Source organism: Aulostomus chinensis, chromosome 14, assembly GCF_037954235.1.
Source record: "Aulostomus chinensis isolate RoL2024-O1b breed Wild chromosome 14, RoL_Achi_v1.0, whole genome shotgun sequence".
In the NCBI taxonomy this organism is placed as follows: Eukaryota; Metazoa; Chordata; class Actinopteri; order Syngnathiformes; family Aulostomidae; genus Aulostomus; species Aulostomus chinensis.
In genome coordinates this window covers 5,501,467-5,514,852 of record NC_141333.1, presented here as the reverse complement: position 1 = coordinate 5,514,852, position 13,386 = coordinate 5,501,467, and the positions used below count along the sequence as shown (strand labels likewise).

Below are 13,386 nucleotides of genomic sequence, written 5' to 3'. Positions count from 1 at the left end.
TCAATACACCCCATTAGAGCCATTTAATATAATGAAAAATACATTTTGAAGTTTTGAACCTTTTAAGCATGACAGACCAAGGAATGGAACAAAAGTAACAGCCCAAACACTCCAGGACTGTCCAGCTGGTCCTTACCGTACCATAGAAATAGCTTTATGTCTTTTGTAGTATTTCTATGAAATTTAGTAGTTATATTCAAGGAGCTGCTGAAAGGATTCTGTGGTATACTTGCTATCACGAGTTAGCCGTTTTTGAATAAGATGAAAATGATTGGTTTTTAAATTTGAAAACTGATAAAACTGCCTACAACTAATGCTCATTCATCATCAACACTTTCATCTAGAAAGTGTTATGATTCTGTAATGCTAACAAATCATGATATTTTGCACCCTGACCCTTTAGTACCCTGAACAGAGGTTTCCATGTGCGGTCCAAATGTTTAAAAGTGTTGGGGACCCCATACGTCATCATCCGGGTCTTCTGATCCACATTCTGCTTCCTGTCCGATGCTGACTGAGACAACAGTTTTGGTAATCGGATGTCCCAGAACAGCAAAGAGCTTTAGACAAAGCAGACAAACAGAATGAAATGTTCATTTCAAAACTAGCAAACTCCACAAGTACACAAAGAGTTAATCAATGACATTGTCTATTCTACCCAAAATATAAATAAGCAATCTGTCATTATATAGAAGCTGTAACCTCAGATAACATGCATGATGATTGACAAGTAGACAACTACAGTACAAAAAGTCCAGACAAGCAAACTGACATCTGAACATAAGTCACTAAATCCACCCAGAGACAGGAGATCTGATGCACCTGACAACCTTAATATATGAATCAGTTGAGATGCAGACATATAAATATATCTGCCAAACATATGCCATCACTCTTAGTTCCACGCTCACAACATTCACCATCAGAACGGCACAATTTCCTGTATATGGCCTACCAGTCTGGGGAGCAGGTGACCACCTGGACTGAAATGCTGTATTTGTTCTCCACCGGTTGGCCTGTTCTGGTCACCTAATCAGATAAAGAGGGAGTTACAAAGGAAACAAACATCTGTCAGGCTTAAGGAGCTGATAGCAGCAAGCAAGGTTCCTCTGAAGATATATGGGAGCTTGACGTTCCCTGGGGGCACTTTGATGATTGCCTTATTTTACTTATCCAGATGAGTGCCAGCAGTTGTCGACATTTATTATTGTTGGTTGATTTATTACATTTATTACAGAGGCGAGGGAAAAGCACCATTGTGAATGCATTCCTTATTTATCCAACAAGAACATTTTAGAAACACTGAGCGACATGCTCATTCAATGATTTATTGAATCTATGTGAGAGTGACGTTCATTATTACTGCTTGGATATGTTTATGGCTGGCAGCATTGCCTTTTAGAATTAATGTTCCTCATGTTTTCGCTTGGCTATAGACTAAGCACCATAATTACAGCAGAAAATACTTCAGTTCAATAGGCAAATACATCAATGTCATCAAAAGACTTTACTTTTAGCACGGCAGAAATGTTTAAGTGCAGCTGTCAGGAAAAGCAAAGTACGGCAGTTTGAGAAGAAAAAACACATTTGGATTATTGGCACACTTTGTGGTACTTGAGACGTGGTGTTATAATTTCAGCAGTGCTGTACATATTGTCCATGTTTTCCAACTCTGCAACCAGGTCATATTGCCCACTGCCACAGCTAAGTTATATTCTCGCATTCATAGTATCTGTTCTAGACTCACTGCTTCACTACATCCACGAATGCTCCGGTTGGAGCTGTTTAGTGGCTTTTAACTACAGCCAGATAAGAACTCAATATTCTAAAGTTAGATGTCAAACTCAGAGCAATATGAAACTTGACACACAAGAGTGTTTGCATTAGATACAATAAGGATCAAGCAAACACCCAAGAATGTTTTGGAACCATTGATAAATACATTATCACAGTAAAAACACTTGAATCAATCCACATAGGTCAAATGAAACACTGGTTTACTTTATGGAGCAGCGCCTACCCACTGCACTACTGATAGAAAAAAGAATAACCAACTCCGTGAGCAGTCGTGTTCTGCCCATTTGGTGTCCCTCCAGCCCCTCTGCCCTTCAGTGTCTCCTACCTCAAATGTTTGTGGCAGCCAGTGGACATCCGTAATTGGTGCTTTGTGGCTGCTCTCTAAGGCAGACACTGCACAGAAGCGCACAACGGGAGTCTTATTCTCTTTGTTGTCATTGAGGTCCTGATGGGAGGTCAGACACAAAAGGCACAGCATGTACAGTGAGCTCTGACAATTCAATTTCAGGAATTCATACAGTGGAGAACCCCTATGTTCTGAAACTGCAGGCAAAAGATATACTGATTATGGAACCATGTTGGCAATTCTACTTGCAAAAATCAGAATCTTTTTTGCAACATACATGCTCATGGTGCTACATGCTAACTGTGGCTGCTCATACATCGTCTAGTTTGGCTGCATCTGTGGTTGGATCGGCCATGTAAAATGGTGGGAAACTAAAACATACACACGGCAGGATTTTCATTCTCCATTTATCTGATAATGTAGCAACAGGTGCTGCTGTAGTGCAGCTTTCACAGCACTCGGCGTAGAAATAAGGTCTTGTTTACACTGCAAACACAAGGGAGGGCAGTGATCTGATTTGCCTGTGTGTTATCTTCTCTGGGGACAAACTACGGTGGTAGACGGAGGGCTTGTGTAACAGCTGGAGTATGTGAGCTGATGCTGTTGACTCTGGGAAATGAAGAGCAAACAAGGATCAAGAGAATAGAAAAGAAGCATAGGGAGGTGGTAGAGGGGAAAGCAAAAGACAAGAAAGAAGTGGGGAGAGGGATGGAAACAGCTGTTCCACTGTAGAAACACACAAAGAAAATGGGGGCAGGGTGATGGAGGCATATGTGTCTATTTAAATACAGATCCAAGTGTAAAGCATCAGGGGAGGTCAGGCTTTACGGGTTGAACTGGTTTAATATTTGGTTTCTGAATGTTTAAACAGGCTGTGGTGGACTTAATGTACTTGCTATGTTGTGGGTTTGAACCTGAGCCCCTCCCTCCCTCTAGCACTCCACAGAAAACCATTTAACAAGGCAGATATGCTGTGGCTATCTTCATTTACTATGACGTTAAGACAAGAGAAGTCTCCTGTAGAAGGAGAGCCCTCCATTGCCAGTAACAGGACCCATTATCTTTGTGCTGTAGGAGAAAAACTCGTTTCAAACTGCAAGGAGAACTTGGATGGAGCAGAGGATAGAGTGCTGCAGGCATTACTGTCTCCATGGGTTTCCTTGACCAAAAGCCAATTGGATTTTTACAGTGGTTTTTCGATTGCTGTTGAAAATAAGCTGCTGCTAAGAAGAGTTTATGAGACTCAAATGTTTTGTGTCACAAGATAATCTTTCAAATGAACACCACTTTCATGATTTTAGAGGTGTAAATGCAATCGATAGATGTGTAAAGCTAGCATCATGCACAACCTAAGTTGCAGAAGCATGACTTCACTGCATTTAACTTTGTGATTCTTCAGCTTTCAGCTTGACGACAACTGCTGTTTTTGAGGCACATAAACTTCAGAATTTTCTGTTTTATTCTGTCGGAATAATATGTTAACATATACTAAGCCAGTTAGAACCACTAGCCTTATTTCAAGCATTACCAAAAACCCATTCAAAATCCCACAGACTTTGAGATGAGGGGACTGGATGTTCGACAATGCTAACTTACTGTAACAGATTTTTTTGACTCCAACACGACTTTACACTATCTAAAGTAATTGCCCAATGGCAAGCTTATACACCCAGTATGGCTTTGGTAAACTAGAGTAAACCAAAGATAAACCCTCTTTGAAGTTTTAGTCCTCATTGAAGAGGCTTTTCACTCACTTACAGACTGTGTCAATCTGACTGAGGTGCTTTCCTTACGCAGCAGGGTCTTGGCATTACTAAGTTTGCAGAACTAGTTATGACAGCTGTGGCTGGCTTGAAAAGAACCATTAGGCCACTGCATTCCCATCTAATGAAAGGGTGAGGACGAGGAGCAAATTCAGGACACAACGTATCATCAAAAAGCTCCAGCCTGTCTTTACAGCAAATACGCTGCATCCTTTGATAAACAGAGGACCCATGCATGAATAAACCGAGCTGACATCACCACGAAGAGAAGAATTACGGTAACTGAAACCACATGTAAAACACCAACACAGATATGGAACACCATATATTATTATTATATCAACATAATGCTCATTAGAGACGGGATATGGGTACTTACGAACATGTCACTGTTGACAGACACATGTTTACCACCGGGATGTGTTCCCTGTAAGTGTGCGACATGAGCAGATACATCCCATAACACAACCTGCAAAACAGTATCAAAAACCCAGGATCAAGCAGTGCAAACACACTTTCATACATAATAAAACCATCTGATCGGACATTGATAAAAACAGAATAAGTACAGTAGAATATGCTTCTCCATCTTTGAATATTAATCAAAATAAAACCGAGGCATCTGTGAAAAAATGGAGGATTTAGAAAGAGGTATGGAAGAATGCTAGTGGGTAAAAAGCAGCAGGGCAGAGCAGAGTCAAAGTCAGCACCTGGCCGTTCACGCAGCCGCCAACAATAATATTTGGATCAGAGGGGCAGAACTCAAAGGCAAGAATGGCGTCTGGGCATTCCAGCAGCAACTGAAACACAAAAACCCATACACAGGGCAGAAATATTGCATTTCAAAGTAGAAATTTCCATGTACTGGATGCTTGCCATACCAAGTATTTATTTATTCTGGTCTCTCCATGCAAAGTTCAGCGTTTAATCCACAAAACCAAATGCATACGGTAGATTCTATTTCATCATGCATAAGGGGAAAAAGACCCAGAAGAAGGATGGTATTACAGAGCAGTCATTATTCAGCATCATGTTTAAATCTACTGGTTAAATTTAGAACAAGACCAGACTTTTTCCCTACTCTAAATAAATATATTTATTTCAGTTATACAACAAATCTGTTTCCTCTATGCAGAAGTCTGTGCTACTTTCATCTCTGCCTCAGCAGAGGGTGGAAGTCAAGCATGACAAGCACCAGAGCAGGAATACGTCATGCTGAACTCACATTACTTTTGAGTGATTCGGTTGCTCGCTTTGAGCAGCTTAGTTATTGATCTAGTGCTCGGGTGAAATCAATAGATCTCGAATTTTGCTAAAGCACTTGTGGGTCTTGGATGACAGCGCAAAACTAATCCTTGCAGCTATTTTACACTTAAAAGTCTCAAGCACACACAGAGTAAGAAAATAGAAACTTTGTTCATAAGCTACCATGAAGAGAGAAATATAGAATTTACTATCTTTTTCCTATTTGTACATACTGTACTTTTATTTCAGAGGCAACACTCATATACTTGCCATACCTGGGGATTAGAAGGGTCAGAGAAGCTGTAGAAGAGTATTAGAGCAGGTCCAGCGACCAGCATGGTGGAGTCGTTCAATCTCTCCTTCTTCTTCTCAGTCAGAGCCACAGCTATCACACCTAGCATGTCAAAAACAAATAATAAAACACATCCAACTGCTCATTGGCAAAGCAGATGTCTACTATGTTTTTAAAGCCTCTTTGACTCTGATGATTGATCGGTGGATCAACTTCAATCCCTACTTTGAAGCACAAACATAACAGCCACACCGGTCAAATGGTTTGGCTTATATGCATCAGCCCATTCCCAGTGGGACTTCAACACAGGTCATTGCTGAGCTCTGCTTTTCGAAGGAAACTAGAAAAATTAAGTGATTGTGATGATGTCAAGATACTGTCTTTATTTTTGTTGAGAGTTTTCTACTGTTAAATCCATCCATCCATCCATCCATCCATCCATCCATCCATTTTCTTATCCTGTTAAGGGTCGCGGGGGGGAAGGGGGCTGGAACCTATCCCAGCTGACATTGGGCAAGAGGCGGGGTTCACCCTGGATGGGTTGGCAGTCTGTCGCAGGGCTATCCTAAGCCATTAGGGAATCAGTATTTTGCTCAAGGATACTTCAACATGGTCACCGGGGGAAGTGAGGATTGAACCAGCAACTCTTTGGTTGCTAGACAGACACTCTACCTCCAAGCCATGCTGACTACTGTTAAATCCTTGTAAAAAATCTGTTCCTTGACTGAACATTAGTCCTTTACCATGGATGGTGGGATGCCAGTTCATGCAGCTGATTGTCTTGTCCTGGGCGCACTTCTGGACTGTGAAGGCCTGATGGAGCATCAAACCTTCAGAAACCTTCCCAGACCACTGTTCGTCCTCAGCCTCTGTCCCCAAAGACTTCCAGTCATCAATGAAAACATTCATAATTTCTTCTTGCTGAAGGGCTTGCAAAACCCTGCAAAAGGATAATATTCATTTAAACTTGAGATTACCTCCACTCTTGTATTGAGTCCCTCCATAGTTCTAGTCTTTGAATACTCATGGTGTTCACTTATGTCTGACTCATTAGGATGCGTAGGAACAGAAAACGAGGTAAATATGCAGTAACAGATAAGGGAAATCACATCAACTTCCTTTCAATCTCATCTTATTTTTGTGATTTTTTTTGGATATCACTTCATGACAGAAAGAAATGCGTTGCCAGGTAAAAGTGGTGGCAGCTTTGTTTCCCCTCCTGTTTGGCAGAGTTCCACTAACAGGCAGCGACTGTGCAAGGCCTTCAACTGTGCATGCTGCACTTATAGTATTTGTCCTAATTAGACTTTAAGGACAAGTGGGTGCTGACTCAAAAGAAGCGTCCTGGCTTCTATTGATAGAAAATACAACTGTTTCCACTGCCGCTACACAAGGACATATCAAACAGAGAACACATCTGGTTACATTGTCTTTGGCACACTTGGTCAAGTCTGAGAGATACAGCCCAACTCAGGAAACCTCTCTTGAACACCCTGCCCTGTCTCACCACTAACAATGCCCATGCCATTAAGCCCTGAGCCTGGGAAACAGACCACATGCGACCCGTTTTCCTGTTACTACATGAGCCAGAGTGGACCTGAATGTGTCTCAGCTGACAGGAGGGAATCCAATAAAAGACTCCTCCAGCTTAGTATTTTCTGTGTCAGTCAAGCCACTTAAGTCCCTGTTCACTGCAAAACCCAAAGTGTCCATTTGTGCCAGGACGTCTGTGTGTGTCACCGCCTCCCTCTTTTAGCATGCCAGCAGCAAGCGGTCATCCAAATATGTGGCTAGACTCTGCAATCCCCAAGCAAGACTATAGATCCCTCTGTTCATTTTATGAACATTCTTGGTCTCACTAAAAGGCCAAAAGGCTGCACAAGGAGGATAAGTGGGGATGGGAAAATAAAAATAAAGGAAAATGCTGCCATTGCTCAAACTGGCTTAACACCTTACAGAGGGGTGACATAATGTCTGGTACCATGCTCTCACCCTGTTCTGCAAAATATCCCCTTGAAAACAGATAGAATTCACCATTAGTCCTATATATTCGTCTTTACCTGGGAGTCACTAATTTACAAAAATGCTTCAAGCTCTCAGAACACAGGAGGTTATCTTTTTCATCTTCATTCAGTTCTCTTGGTGTGTATTGTGTAAAGTTATTCCTCAGTATCTTCCTGTAAAGAAACCAGAAAGAAAAAAAAATCACAAAATGAATGTTTTTTGATGAATAAGTCTGCAGTACAGTCTTCTCCACGTACAAGGCATATAGAAATGAATTTTGGATAAAGCGATCAGTGTAAAGTATTATTTTCCTAATGCACTAAGGCAGGTACAATTATTTTTCACTGACAGACTGTAAATCACGTTTTCCACAGAAGCTCAAATTGGTTTTATGTACCACTGTGTCTGGGCACTGCTGCTCTGGAGTCTGGGCACAGCCTGCATCCCGCAGTCCCTCTGCATCTGCTTGATGCTGAATCGGCTGTCCTGATAGGACACACACTCCAGGTAGCCATCCTTAACATCTGCAACATTGCGGTCGGAAAAACAGAACGGCATTCCAAACTTCCTCCTCTCTCTGGAGAACCTGAGCACCAGCTGACCACGGAGACAGAATAGACGGGTGAAAAATGCAGGACTAAGGTGAATGAGAAACACCAAATGTGTTTGATTAGATACTACGGTACCTTTTCTCTTGACTCTTGGACAGATTCCTCTTTGATCTCCTGTTCACTGCCGAGAGACACCCATTGCTTTGGTTCTGGTGTTTTATTAAAGTCACAAGAAAACTCTTCTGGTGTCATTTCTGGTGTCTCGGGCTCAGGGGGCTGCAGTACATGTAAAAAAAAAAAAAAAAATCATAGAAATAATGGGGGAGGATGACTAATTAAGATGTATGACTTGTTAATAAACCAGAGGATTATCTTTTTTATCATTTGTTTAAGCCACTACAAATCTTTAAAAATATGATGAACCAGTACAAAATTGACATCCTTGATCCTTTGATACAAACCACTACAGTTACTGATTAAAATGAGTAAACACCTAAATTTTGAAAGTCACCAATAGAAACAAGTGTGAGCAAATGACTGCTAATTTACAGAATAGGTAGTAGTTTTAAGAAAAATGTCACATATTCAGTGTAATGTTATCAACAAAGACCAAAATTTGGAAAGATTCATAAACAAAATAACTGTCACCTTACAATTATAATTCTGTTTTTTGCTTCTGGAGTCAGAACCAGGTAAAAGCTGTGGCCATAGGTGAAGTCCCTGTCAAAAACCAGCAAGATCTCATTCTCTGGGTAATTCTGTCAACAGGACAAATATAGAGCAAAGTCAGATTAACATTGGAAACAGACTTTCTTTTCATCTCCTTTTGTTATTTTAACGTGACCATATGCTCTCTGGGTTCATTAAATCAGGTCTTTTTAAAGTTTGAGATATTGGGCCTCCTCTTAAACAATGCCTGGAATAAAACACCCCCTTCCATTCCTCATAGTTTAGTTTCTGGATGCATATACTCTCTTGGATCATTATTATGGTTTTTGATCACATAGTCTGTCAAGTATTTAGCTAAACTAATCTAATATTCCTCATTTACATAACTTCAAAGTACACCAAATACATGAAAACAGTCTATCCTGAGACACCCCTTCCCCAACTATTGGAAAGAGGGAAAAATGGTTACATTCTCCTTTCATCTCTCAACCCAACTAATATTCTTTCACCTCCACTCGCTGAGTCTTGAGCCCCCCTGGGGACACACACCGCGCCCTTTGAAAACCTCTTCACAAGAGTAATGTACGTGATAGAAGAGTCAAAAATCCTCTAAGACTGAGAGGAATCCAAATAAATAGAGTTGATCAGTCTGTTCCCACAGCTCTTAATATGGGGTCTGTGCACCAACAGAGTGTCTTAGCAGTAGTGTCAGAAAGATCTATATAACAATGGATGATCTTCACCAGCACAATGTGCTTCACTGGGCTGAAATCGGACACTGCAGCTCTGCTCTTAATGTCCTGTATGATGTCGTCTTTTTTCAGCAGCTTGTAAGGGTTTTCCCCGGTGACATCTTCATCAGCACGGCAACCAAAAACCTCCTGGGTGGCAGATGTCAGGACCATGGGGAAGATGTCATCAGGGTGACCTCGGTGAGAGTGCACAATCAATATAGAGGAGAAAGTTGGTAGGCAGAGGAAATTATAGATATAGATGAATTTTAACTTTACGAGCACACTAAGCTCAAGGGTGGGTGAAAGCACAAACTGTTTTGGGATTTAATTTGTGCTTCGGCTCCACACAAGCATCATTTTGTTGTTGTTTTTAGGACATTAAAGTTAGCCAGGGGATTTGATTACCATGGTGTTGATGTACTAATGACCTAAGTGTTTAAATGCAATGTCTACAACTTGGATGTACAAAACAAATCTGTCACCATTCTTGCATCAGTGCTCATGTTGAGAAGGATCAAAAGAGCTTTTAAAACAAACAAATTTATAATTAATTGCGTCCTGCATTCGTAATAACCATATTCACCTCCCAAAGACAAATTAGAAGTTATAATCACACAAACCAGTTTTATAAAACAGATACTGAACAGAAGGAGCAACAGAGATATATAACTCTACAGAAATCAAGGGGTGTAGAAATATATACCTATTTATATATACATAGCCTAAGCTCTATTAGAGCTACGCTCTGAGTTCACAATTGGGCAAGCTTAAGAATATACAATATAGAATTAATTGCATTACAATATAATGACTAAAAAAGTAAAACAAGTCGCAGTGTAAAGTAATAAATACAGTAATAATGAATACATTACAACTTGAAGAAGCATGTAGAAAAACAATATGATCTATACTGTATTGTATAAAACTTGGAATAAAACCTAAATATAGTGACTTGAGTACAACATAAATAACAACCTTGTCAACATATCAGCCAAAGCAGCAACATTTTGCAACAACGATATCTGATCTAGATGAGAAGATGCAGCAGTAAATGGATGACAGAGTGCTGACAAAGAGGAGATGATGAGAAGGAATATGGAGATGCCACAGTTAAACCTCACTTATCAAATGACATTCACACAATGGACAAGGTTACAAGTCACCCAACCTACACACACCATGACATATATTCCTCTGATCAAACACACACTCCGACACCTCTGATCCTTCAGCTGCCACTCCCTGCAGGGCGGACCATCCCACAATATCACAGGATGTAATGCAATCCTTGTAAATAGCCTACACGCAATATCTAAACACACTCAGTTGAGCAGTTACAGCTTGACTATACTAGCATATAAAATACCTCAAATAAGACATTAACTGGTTGGTTACAGGCTTATAGCCAAGATGGTTACTATATAAAACCGCAGTACTGCACCATCGCCACCACACAGTTACTCCTAATAAACAATCTCTGCAGACTCGTTCTTATATAAGGGCCGTCCAGGGCTCTCTACAGCAAACAGGGCTCTGCATAATGACAGTTTTCCTCTTGCTTGTGGTCTTTCTCTTCAAAGTCTTCCCACAAGGTTGCTGAGGGGACGCAGGGAATGCTCAAGTACAGCTTAAGTAACCACTTCCCAGCTGGGTGTGTCGACCTTTTCCTCTCACACCACGTCGGCTTCACACCAAATCATTGTAGTGGAAATTCACACCCTTCATTTCACAGAGGTATGTGTCAACTATGGTATTTGTATTCATGGGAAGTATTTGCTTGAGAGACAAAGAGAGCACAATGCTCCATAACCCTCTAAATGTAATAAAACATCATTTGTAAACATCACTTAAGATGTATTTCAAATTTGTACGGCCTCTTTCTTCTTGCATAATCCACTCTGACTATGAGACATTTATAACTGCAGAGGACTGGTTTGCCGCCATCGACCTCAAAAATGCATACTTCCGGATACCCATCTGGCAGAGCAGGCTCAGCTTTGAGTCAGAATATTGCAGTTTCTAGTCCTGATCTCAGGCTCCCCATACATTCAGCCTATGCAAAGATGCAGTCCCCCTCATTTATCTGAATGATCAGCTGGTCTGTGCAGTCTTGGAAGAGCAATGCTGCCTTCATGTGGTCCTGCAGCACTGTGCAGGAGAGGAGGAAGAGGGAGAGGTCAGATGTCCTCTTCCTCCTCCACAACTGGAGTGGGCAACAACTGAATTTAAAATGTGGGAAGTGAATATTAAGTGATTTAAAACCATTGTCGACTGACACACATTTCTGACACTGGCAACTGTCATTTTCTACTTCAGAGTGACCTAAACTAATATGCTAAAAGATGTATTGTTTGTGACCTGGATTTGACCAAAAGTGAGTTCTCATGCATGTTGAAAGTAAACCAGACCAAAGGGGATCCACGGCTGATTAGAGAACATGTCTAAAGGCTATGCAACAGAACCCTCAAGATCAATCAGAGGAATGCATTCAACTCCTCAAAGACATCTGATTATTACTCAGTGATTTGTGTCCTACATTATCCAGGTTGTTATGGCTTTAAAGTGCTTCTCCTTGCTAAGACACTGGCCCTAAACAAATGTAGGTGATAAAATGGGTCGAACATTGGTCATGCAAGCTTGGACATTGAGTATGGCTAAGTAAAATTCAAAGAAAGATTTATAAGTAATATTTCAGTTGTCTGAGTTACGGCAGGACTTTATGAAAACAGTAAAAAATACATAAATTTCACAACCCATTTCTATCTAATGAACATCAGATTCATGTTCACAGTAAATGCTAGGCAGATGAAGGAAGGGTTTCTTTTTACCAATAGTTAAACCGACATAAAGTTAATGAACATGTAAGAACAAATATAAATCTCTTACCAGGTTTCTCTAAATGAATAGGTGACTGAATCTTCTTTTCTAAATGGGAAGTTGCATTCTGTTTCATTTACAATAGTTATACAATAGAGATCTGTGTGAAATAATCATGCATACATTTACACTTTATAAATTTCAAAAGATTCACCTTTGTCTTTCTTCTTCGAGCCGGAACTGCTGTTTGCACTCTTTGGTGTCTTGGGTGGCATCTTTGCTCTAAAGATGGCTTAGTTAGTCTGGCCTACAAAGCAAAGTGGAATAAATACATGAGCATATTAGCATCTAATCTGAAAACACTTTTAATGAATAATTTAGATTGAAATATAAATAAAATTTGATGAATGAATGGATGTATGGATAAATAAAATATATACACTATGACTCTTTCCTGTCCCACCAATTCATTATGAATGCAACCTGTCGACATCTCGTGGTGAACTTGAATATTCTCTGTTTTCGATGTTTTATTTTTTCATACTGTTGAGTTATTTACCGGTCTGTGCAAATGATATGTGGGTTGTAAATACAAATTACAGTTTCAGGTGCCTTTAATAGAACGAAGTTAGCAACATAGCGTTAAAATCACCTCAACTCTGTTACTTATAGTTTAAAAAAAGTAAGTTATTTGCTCTAGTTAATTTCCACCGCTTCTCATTTTCACAGATGCAAAGAAAATAATCGTGTTAATACTATAGGTACTGATGACACCATTGCATTAACAGTATAAAAACACTGCTCGTACTACTGCTAACAAGTTTGAAAAAATAAAACTTACTACAAACGTTACTCTCTCTGATTCACCGATTTGTTGAAAATATTTGCTATATATTAACTTGTAGTCTGCATTCGACATGGTTTAAGTTAGCTAGTGTCCAAGTGAAATAATGTTATGCTAGCTAGCACCAACTTGGTTTAAAAAAAAGTGGCATATAGCATTACTGCAAATTAGTTATTAAGTTACCTTCAATGACAGTTCGGCTATTTGTAGAAAACACTGACGTCAGTCGGGACTCAAACACCAGGCAATGACCAAATAATTACAGATATCACCGGTAGTTTACACTGATAGTTTTAATTCCTCTTCAACACTTTCCGCTCTTCG

At 40.1% G+C, this 13,386-nt stretch overlaps 1 protein-coding gene across 7 annotated transcripts in view; it reads right to left on the bottom strand.

The window, feature by feature from the left end:
* Window positions 1–13,386, bottom strand: part of dnai3 (dynein axonemal intermediate chain 3) — a 27,756-nt gene extending 14,370 nt beyond the window's left edge. For all 7 annotated transcript variants that reach the window (XR_015119182.1, XR_015119181.1, XM_086223895.1 and 4 more), the window contains exons 1-15: window positions 13,246–13,386; window positions 12,433–12,525; window positions 12,288–12,326; window positions 9,411–9,595; window positions 8,652–8,756; window positions 8,134–8,274; window positions 7,845–8,044; window positions 7,504–7,620; window positions 6,187–6,383; window positions 5,427–5,545; window positions 4,617–4,706; window positions 4,286–4,375; window positions 2,123–2,242; window positions 956–1,029; window positions 407–560 (exon numbers count right to left, since the gene is read on the bottom strand). Coding sequence is in view for 5 of the 7 variants with exons in the window: in XM_086223895.1 (XP_086080021.1) it covers window positions 407–560; window positions 956–1,029; window positions 2,123–2,242; window positions 4,286–4,375; window positions 4,617–4,706; window positions 5,427–5,545; window positions 6,187–6,383; window positions 7,504–7,620; window positions 7,845–8,044; window positions 8,134–8,274; window positions 8,652–8,756; window positions 9,411–9,595; window positions 12,288–12,326; window positions 12,433–12,493 (1,692 nt within the window). In the remaining 2 variants the exon portion in view is untranslated. The remainder of the gene's footprint in view (window positions 1–406; window positions 561–955; window positions 1,030–2,122; window positions 2,243–4,285; window positions 4,376–4,616; window positions 4,707–5,426; window positions 5,546–6,186; window positions 6,384–7,503; window positions 7,621–7,844; window positions 8,045–8,133; window positions 8,275–8,651; window positions 8,757–9,410; window positions 9,596–12,287; window positions 12,327–12,432; window positions 12,526–13,245) is intronic.